At 31.9% G+C, this 9,704-nt stretch overlaps 1 protein-coding gene across 1 annotated transcript; it reads left to right on the forward strand.

Annotated features, from left to right (window-relative positions):
• Positions 1 to 1,512: 1,512 nt before the first annotated feature.
• On the forward strand, positions 1,513 to 4,231 carry LOC126738484 (S-methyl-5'-thioadenosine phosphorylase-like). Its single transcript, XM_050443850.1, has 6 exons — positions 1,513 to 1,741; positions 1,793 to 1,927; positions 1,985 to 2,091; positions 2,142 to 2,254; positions 2,304 to 2,466; positions 4,011 to 4,231. The coding sequence occupies exons 1-6, from the start codon at positions 1,552 to 1,554 to the stop codon at positions 4,131 to 4,133; spliced, it is 831 nt and encodes a 276-aa protein (XP_050299807.1). The 5' UTR covers positions 1,513 to 1,551; the 3' UTR covers positions 4,134 to 4,231.
• Positions 4,232 to 9,704: the final 5,473 nt, after the last annotated feature.

A 9,704-nucleotide genomic window follows, 5' to 3' on the forward strand; every position in this document is an offset into this window, starting at 1 on the left:
ACCTTAAATGACTTAAAGTCTAATAAATTAATAGGGAAGTATTATATATTAAATTAAAGGCAATTAAATTACCTATACATTGGTACCAAACAAATGATTATAGGATAAAAATTGATTCTCAGGTGAGTCGTTTTGTTTATTGGGTTACTTTTGCATTTGCCACGTTTTTAGGTCAAATGTATCAAAGGCTGATCATTTCATATCAAGGCGAAATATATCAAATTCATGGTAAACTAATTACCTATACAGTGGTAGCAAAATAATCATTATACGTTAATAATTAATTTCCCGACGTGCCTTTTTATTAAAGGCTTAATGGCCAAAGATAAGGTTCCAACATGCCAGTGCTCTACCTTAGATGACTCAAACTCTAATAGATTTATAGGAAAGTATTATCTATCAAATTAAAGGTAATTAAATTAGTTATACAGTGGTACCAAAACAATTATTATAAGGTAAAAATTAATTTAGGGATGTGCATTTTTGTAAAAAGTTTACTGGCAAGATAAGGTTCCAACACGCGATGGCTCTACCTTAAATGACTCAAAGTCTAATAAATTTATAGGGAAGTATTATATATCAAATTAAAGGCAAGTAAACTACCTATACAGTGCTACCAAAATAGACATTATAAGTTAATAATTAATTTCTAAGTGCCCTTTTGTTAAAAGGTTACTGGCAAGATAAGGTTCCAACACGCCAGGGCTCTACCTTAAATGACTCAAAGTCTAATACATTTATAGAGAAGTGTTATATATTAAATTAAAGGCAATTAAATAACCTATACAGTGGTATCAAAACTTTTTGTAAGTTAAAGATTGACTCTCAAGTGAGTTGCTTTGTTTCTTGGGTCAGTTTTAAAACAGTTCAGTATTAAAACAATCAACATAAGTTAAATTTGACTCCTGTACGTGCCTGTTAAAAAGTGAATTTTCTTCAATCATATAAACTACTTCATCATTGTCTTCCGATCGAATTTCCTAAATCACTTCGACTCATTAATTTTAAGGCTGATAATAAACGATAAACGTAACAATTCTTATTATTGATTCTTGTTGAATTTTTGATTAATGATATTCAAAATCACCATTCGTTTAACCAAGCTTAAAGCTGAGAAATGTATATTTATTTGAATCATATTAATTATCTTAATAACTTAATTATATCAAGATTCGTTAGAATCACTACACTACATTGATTTTCCTAATCAACTCCAAGCCTTTATAAGAGGACTGTTTAGCATAATAAAAATTATTTCAATATTTCCCGGTTGTATTTTCTCCATTAGACTATGGCTCATTAGTTTTAGGCTGAGTGGGTTAGATTATTTATGTAGTAATATACCTTGCATTGATTTTTCCATTTGAGAACAGGTTACTGTAAAATGTACATTACAAAATCAATACTGCTTATGTGACGTTTGTCCTAAAGCTGTCCTAAGCGTTGAATCAATAAAGATTTAGTTCAAGGTCATTGATATAAAAGTCGTCTATTTCGAACCGGTTTATTTAGGACCTACCCTTATTAATTTTGACACTTTTTTCAAGCGACATGTCGTACCTAAAAATCGGAATTATCGGTGGATCTGGCCTGGATAATCCAGATATTCTAAAGAACCGATCAGAGAAAAGGGTCACAACCATATTTGGCGATCCATCGGACGTGTTAATCCTCGGAGAGATCAGTGGAGTGGCTTGTGTCCTTTTAGCCAGACATGGAAGGAAACATGATAAAATGCCAGGTAAGTAGCCATTCTTTCCACATCAGATCATTTACACCGATCCCCTTAAAGGTGCTGTCAATTATAGGGCGAACATATGGGCCCTGAAAGAAGAAGGTTGCACCCACATCATCGCTACCAATGCCTGCGGATCTTTACAAGAGGATATACCTCCTGGCACTTTAGTTGTGGCTGATGGATTTATAGGTAATATATTAAGTATCCCTTGTGGATTTATTATAATGTGATATAGTGATTTTGCAGATCGAACCACCAATAGAAAACAAACTTTTTACGATGGCGAACCGGATCATCCGTCTGGAGTGTGTCACATGCCAATGGAACCGATCTTTTATCCGAAATTACGTCAAGTACTAATGATATCTTCAATATATTTGCATATTAATTATTCAGATTTAAGGTTATATTGCAAACCGCTTGTGAGCAACTGAGCCTCCCGATAAGAAACGGTGGTGTCATACTTACCATCGAAGGACCAAGATATTCGAGTAAAGCGGAGAGTCTGATTTTTAAGTATGTTGAAGGTTCTATTGGAAGCCTGTTGTATAATAGAGATTTACAGAAGTTGGGGTGCCCATTTGGTGGGTATGACTACGGTACCTGAGGCGGTACTGGCCAAGGAGGCCGGTATTATGTATGCAGTGATCGCTATGGCTACTGATTGGGATTGTTGGAGGGATCATGAGGATACTGTAACCCACCATGCAGTCTTGGAGGTCTTTCAGGTAATCACTTAATATGGTTCTGTCCTGGAACTTTATTTTGATCCTCGTTTTTGTTGGTGTTCTCTCTTTCTTTTATAACCTCTTTAAAAAACTTCATCTGCATTGGTCCTTATCCATGATCTCAATGTAATAATAACTTTTTCTTCTTATATTTTGATAGGAAAACTGACCTTTTACATCTGACATTGGCTTATTTGAATCAATTATAATTATTTCATTGATTCTAGGCAAATTTTTTTTATTATGTCTATGATAATAATTCAATCAATAAAATCAGACCGATAATGACTAATTATGTTTATTCAATTAATTTAACGCTTAATTGAATAAAAAATTATTATTTCATTCAGTAATTATGTGTTACTTATACTCAATGTAATAACATGCTGATTGAGTCATAGCATATTACAATTAAAATCGCTATGTAATGATTCTTTAATAATATTTATCCCGAAAGTGACATTTTCCAGTTATATTTTTGTTATTGATTCAGAGTTGATAAACTTTTTGAAATCACCATGGTAATGACTTGTACGCAAATTGTATTAATCTATCCGTAGTATGCACGTCTTAAAGTTGATGTTTTTTACGAATGTAAATTTTGAAAACTGTTAATCAGGTCCGATGATGCCTTTAGGGGCGAAACACGTGAAACCAATTCTTAGATTTAATAGAAGTTTTCGACTTTTGACGAAACTTCTTTAAGATTTTTTTCTTTTCATATTCTTAGATAAAAATTGGTCTTTTATATCTAATATTGGCTTATTTGAATCAATAATATCAGATCTATAATATATATTATGACATAATTAAGTCTTGTCTGAGTCACCAAAAATTATTTTCATTGATATTACCTGATCGGTCACAATTTAGAATTATCATGCAAATTAATTAGAATATCTTATCTATAATTTCTTAATTGATTCCAGATGTTTGATGGCAGTTTGTAATCAATTTCAGAATTAATCAATTCCATGCTGAGTCATAACATAAAATGATTTTTTAATGAATTTTAGGTCAATAATGACTACTTATTTAAATCATGAAAAACTATTCATTGGTTTATGGTTAATTCATTGATTTTAGAGGAATGATCATTGAAACCACTTCGAAGATTCCTTAATAATATCACAGATAAATATACACTACGCGAATATGTGTTCTTAGATCTGTGATAATATCCACCATCAAAAGTGGCTTTTCCCAATCATATTTTTGTTACTGATTCAGAGTTTATGAGATTCTTGGAATCAGTACGATAATCACTTAATAACAAATTTTACCTTACATCAGGCTTTATCTGAGTCATACATTTGTTTTGTTGATTTTTAATCGATAACCTTCTCTGCTTATATTCTTAGGAGAAAACTGATCTTTTATCTTTGATACTTTTCCCGAAACTAAGCCCTTTTCTAATCAAAAAATAATACCTATCAACCTTTCTATCTTTCTCTATGTCCTTCTAGGTGAATATGACCATTCTTTTTTAGACTCTGCTTGCCTTTTTCGAAATAATGAACCTTCTTAATTACTTTTCTTTTCAGAAAAACGTCGAAAAAGTGATAAAACTCCTAAAAGCCGTAATACCACAAATGACCAAAGTGGACTGGACCAATGACATCAAAGCGATGCAGGATCTCGTGAAAACTAGCATTGTGTCTGGATAATAGTGAAACTTTACGGTTGAAAACTTTAATAATATGATTAGGTTAGTTGTTATTTTCTTTTATATGGTGTGTATATGGATATTCACTAATAAATTCAATATACATATGAAACATTATTTGTTATACAAAATTAAGTTAGAGTTAAAATAAACAAAGTCAAAAATTCCTCACCAATAAGAAATCAATTTTATCGGTTATTTATCGCCCGAGAGAGATGACGTAACTTGAAATAACTAGCCTTAACAATTGACAGAAATGACAATTGAAACAAGTGACAATTAGCAGTAGTAGTCTTGACATTTGACGGAAGATTCGTTATGTATGATTATATATTCGATATATACAGTTGTTTTCGGGTCACCCTGAAAAAAAGTTTATTTTTGGTGCGATTTTGCTCGGGTTTTTTTTTTAATGTTAGGTCCAGAAAAACTGCATCATTATAACAAAAAAAAAATCTGCTATGCAAATTCCAAGGCCTACTAATGTCAGTTTTTAAGGGACAAATTTTAAGAAACCATGCTAGGCATTTTTTTAGCAAGAAATTGTGCACACTACTGGATTCAGCATCCCCCAAAACGGTCTTATACGAAATTTCACCAAAAAATATGAAATAATAACAATTTTATGATAAAAAAGAAGAAATGCGCTTTACTTCTAAATTGTGTCTAAAAATTATTGAAATATTGAATTGTCACATTTGACATCTAACTGTCAAAAGTGGTAATAGAACGTGTTTAGATAGTATTAGTAATCATGGAAAATTTAAATTTAAGAAAAAAAATTGAAATTGTCCGTCTTATTGTTGGTGGTAACACGCGTTGATGAAAGAAGCTGCCAGAGAATTTAATATTAGGCATCCTGATAGACCAGTAAGTCTAAGTACTGTGCAACGTGTTAATAAAATTTTCAATGAAACATGATCTGTTTCGAAAAATCTACTTAAAAATACACATAATGAACGGCGTGGGCTCAGAAGAAATGAAAATTACATTTTGGAATATTTTAACGGCAATCCTCGAAGTAGTGTCAGAACGGCTAGTTTGGTCCTTAACATCCCCAGAGAAAGTATAAGAAGATGTTTGCAAAAAAATAACATAAAAGCATTTAAGCCAAAATTTTTGCACACCTTAGAGGATGGTGACCAGGCAAGAAGATTAGAGTTTTGCTATTGGCTTCAGGGAGAATATTTAAACAACAGAAACTTTCTAGATGAAATCCTTTTTAGCGATGAAGCCACTTTTACCACAAATGGCGTAGTCTCCAGTCAAAATTGCCGCCACTGGTCCGTGCAGAATCCAGAATTTATAATAAATGCAAGGAGACAGTATTCGCAAAAAATTAACGTTTGGTGTGGAATACTAAGCGACAAAATTATTGGCCCTTTTTTCTTTAATGGTAATTTGAATACAATTGAATTTTCTTGAGAATGAATTTTCGAACGCATTAGAAGATTTACCCTTAAGATATTACCTTAATTTGAAGTAGATGGTTGTCCTGTCCATAATGCTCGTTTAGTAAGAGACTGGTTAAATCAACATTTTGAAAACTGTTGGATAGGACGAAACAGTCCTTTCGTTGAGTGGCCACCGAGATACCCTGACTTAACGCCACTCGATTTTTTTCTCTGGGGCTTACTTAAAGAAAAAGTGTACAAATCAAGAACTCAAAATTTAGAAGATCTACAAGTCAAAATAATCCAGGTTTGTTCAGAAATTAGTCCAGAGCAAGTCCGTAAAGTTATTTTAAATGTAGGCAAAAGGAATGTAAAATGCATGGAAAACAATGGTGGATTAGTAGAAATTTCAAAAATTTAGTAGCGGTTAATTTTTAATTTTTTTGTTTGTTGTTTTCATTTTATTTGTATTTATTTTTGTTAGTTTATTGTTTGGTTTTTATTTGCATTTAGTTTGGAATTGTTATTTGCTGGTATTATCTTCGTTCAATTTGTTTTTTTCATGGCTATCTACACATTTTTAAATGTAAATAAATGCATAATTTCCTTTTTTATTTTTTGTTATAAAATTGTTATTACTTAATATTTTTTGGTGAAATTTGGTATAAGGCTATTTCAGGGGATGTCGAATCCAGTGGTGTGCACAATTTTTTGCTAAAAAAATGCCTAGCATGGTTTCTTAAAATTTGGCCTCTAAAAACTGACATTAGTAGGCCTTGGCATGGCAGAATTTTTTTTTATTATAATGATGCAGTTTTTCTGGACCTAACATTTAAAAAAAACCCGAACAAAATCGCACCAAAAATAAACTTTTTATCAGGGTGACCCGAAAACAAATGGGTCACACTGTATAATTAAAGTTATGTAAATCATGTCTGAAATACTGGATTTTTATTGGTCAAACATTCTTGACGAACAAGAAGTCAATATTATATTGGTACGTTTTTATTAAACATATATCGACAGAGATAACGTAATTTGAAATAACTAGCGTTGACAATTGACACTAGTCAAAGTTAAGTCAATTGACGTAAGATTCCATAAGACGTCTTTTAAATCACGACTGAAATATTGGAATTTTTTTGATCAAAAATGTCTGGCCAACGACGTGACTTTTACATTGGTACGTTTTTAATGGTTATATGTATATCGGTTGAGAGAGATTTCGTAACTTGAATTAATGAGTATTGACAATTGATAGAAATGACAACTGACACTAGTGACAAATAGTGACAAATAGCGTTTACAATTGTATCAGAGGAATCAAGGCTGACATCTGATTGGTTAAAAATTCTCAACCCACAAGAAGTCAATATTATGATATTTATATACATACACAACCTAATGTGTACGTATATAAATAAGGGTATTCAGTCTAAGGTCTATATTTGCAGACAATATTGAATATATTTCTTACAATAGGCATCTGCATTTAAAAGAATAATATTATGATTTGAATATAAGTATTCTTGAACCTAAAAAAATAATGCTCTTAAATTAAATATCCCAAATACTTGACATAAATGTAAGAAGTATTTTAATTTTATTATTGTAAGATGCAACATGGTCAAAAAAATACATAAATATTTTATAATAGATTTATTTGCCTGACTTTAAAAGTACATAATTATTTGAGAATTCTAGTATATAATTATAGTAACTATATAATATATAACTACGTAATACTTACATTTTCATTTCGTCGGTCCCAAGGCAAAACCATGAATGTGCAAAATTGGCAATTTTTACCTATCTAGATTTTCAAGCACCTCTAAACCAGTTCTTGACAATGCCAAACCAATGAATCTGCAAGCATCATGGTTTTGGTGGGGGTAGCTGTACTGCCTTTGACGTATCTTAGTTTGTATTCGACTGTCGCAACGCACGTTTCGTGAATGTGACACTTTCGTGGTTTTGACATTGTAAGTGTATGGTATACTTTGTAACATTCGTGTATAGATTTTGAGTAGTAAAAAATCAATTATAAAATGATAAACGTGACATCTAGAACACAAAAACACAAAAAATAATGGATAGCGTTGGGTCTAAATATGAAAGAGATAAGCAATGTATTGACCAAAATGGAACTAAGGTAATAATAATTATGGTTGACTTTGCATCAAAATAGAAAATAAAATTTTATTTATTTTTCTTAGGTGGCCTGCGATGCAGGAGACATTAAAATTTATGACACTCTCCAACCAATACCGAATAATATAACAGGTAGAGATAATATTTTTTGATATTAGTGAATTATTTTAAAAGCCAAGATATTGTTTTAGATTCAATTTCTGGCACCGATGGTGAAGAAGACATACTACCTCTAGCTGAAATTAAAAATGTTTTAACTACCAAATCAATAGCAATGAAATTGCAAGCAATAAAAATCATACAATCAATAATATTGCAGGTAGTTTTTTTTATTATTGTTTTAGGTGTATTTTTTTGACCAAGTTAATTTTATTATCTTAGATGAATATCCAGAAGATAAAAAAGAAACACTATCTCATGTTAAAGAACAAAATGTTGTATTAACTGAATTTGATAGTGATTATGACAACAGAGCATCGTCGTCAGATAATTATAATCCTGAAAATGAATCTGATAGTACAAGCAGTTCTTCTAGTTGCTCCACTTGCTCTACATCCTCAGGCTCTTCCAGTTCTTCTAAGGACATAAGCGAAGAAACAAGTACGTTAAAAAAATATTTAAAAATACAAATACTCATTGCTTTTTATTTCAGAAAAACTTCCACTAAAGAGGAAGAAGAAAAACATTGGAACTTGGAAAAAAAATATCAGAAAACAAAAAAGACTTAGAGAAGAGGCATACTTAAGTGTTAAAAATATAGAGAAACCAGCAAGGCCGTTACTACCATGCCCTTGTGGTGGCAAAGCGAAACATAAATGCCTCGAATCTGTTTCAGACGAGTTTCAGAATAGGTAAAAAAATTCCGTAAAAGAATTTCGGCAACTCTCATCATTAGATGATCAGCAGAATTTCATTATTTATCATGTTGAACAAATACTAAAAAAAAGAAGCACCAGAAATCTAGAAACTACCAGAAGGGTCAACACCTGTAATTATTTTCTTACCGTTGATGGACAAAAAAATAAAGTGTGCTGCGAATTTTTCATATCTACACTTAATGTAACAGATTCATTCATAAAAATATCTTTACAAAAACGATCTTCTATTGGAACAATAGAAAAAGACCGCCGTGGCAAACATACTCCTGCTAATAAGTTAACTGAGGATTGTTTGCAAATGGTACGTGATCACATTTTATCGTTTCCTGCAGTTGAGTCCCACTTCTGCAGGGCTTCAAGTATAAAAAAATATTTGGACCCTACCCTAAACTTGTCCATAATGCACAATATGTACAAATCACAATGCAAAGAAAAAAATATTCGCTCTGTTTTAATCGAAAGATACAGACAAGTTTTTAAAGAATATAACGTGGGTTTTTTCAAGCCAAAGAAGGACCAGTGCAAGATATGTTTGGCACAGAAAAATATGGCTGGAGAAGAAAAAGAAACGCAAGAACAAACGTTCCAGCAACACTTGAGAAGAAAGGAATTGGCACGCAAGGCTCGCAGTGCTGATAAATTGGAAGCAATAAACAATTCTACTATATTAGCATTCAATTTTGACCTTGAAGCTGTACTCAAAACTTCAAAAGGATGTGCAGGACAGATATTTTACTTGCGCAAGTTAGCTGTTTATAAGACAGTTTATAATATTGGAAATCAATATGGCATTTGCTATCTATGGGATGAAACCCAGGGTAAAAGGGGTTAAAATGAAATCGCTTCTTGTATCTATGAATACGTATTATCTAATCTAGAAGTAACAGAAGTTAGAATGATGTCAGATGGCTGTGGTGGCCAGCCAAAGAATTCAAATTTTGCTGCTATGTGTATGCAGCTCATTTCTGTTCATCCTAGCTTGAAAATCATAGATCATACATTTTTCGAAAGCGGACACACTGAAATGGAATGCGATTCCATACATTCCAAAATTGAGCAGAAAGCTAAGCATGTTCCTGTATACATTCCTGAAGGTTGGGCGCAAGTAATACTAGATGCTCGTATGAAACCACGCCCATTTGAAGTGAG

The sequence above is a fragment of the Anthonomus grandis genome, chromosome 7, assembly GCF_022605725.1.
Source record: "Anthonomus grandis grandis chromosome 7, icAntGran1.3, whole genome shotgun sequence".
NCBI lineage: Eukaryota > Metazoa > Arthropoda > Insecta > Coleoptera > Curculionidae > Anthonomus > Anthonomus grandis.

What these genes read in the sequence shown, in the direction of transcription:
- LOC126738484 (XM_050443850.1), top strand. Translation starts at nt 1,552, where the DNA reads ATGTCGTACCTAAAAATCGGAATTATCGGTGGATCTGGCCTGGATAAT. An exon ending in TGTGGCTGATGGATTTATAG is followed by an intron (nt 1,928 to 1,984) that starts GTAATATATTAA and finishes GTGATTTTGCAG; the next exon opens with ATCGAACCACCAATAGAAAA. An exon ending in GCGGAGAGTCTGATTTTTAA is followed by an intron (nt 2,255 to 2,303) that starts GTATGTTGAAGG and finishes AGAGATTTACAG; the next exon opens with AAGTTGGGGTGCCCATTTGG.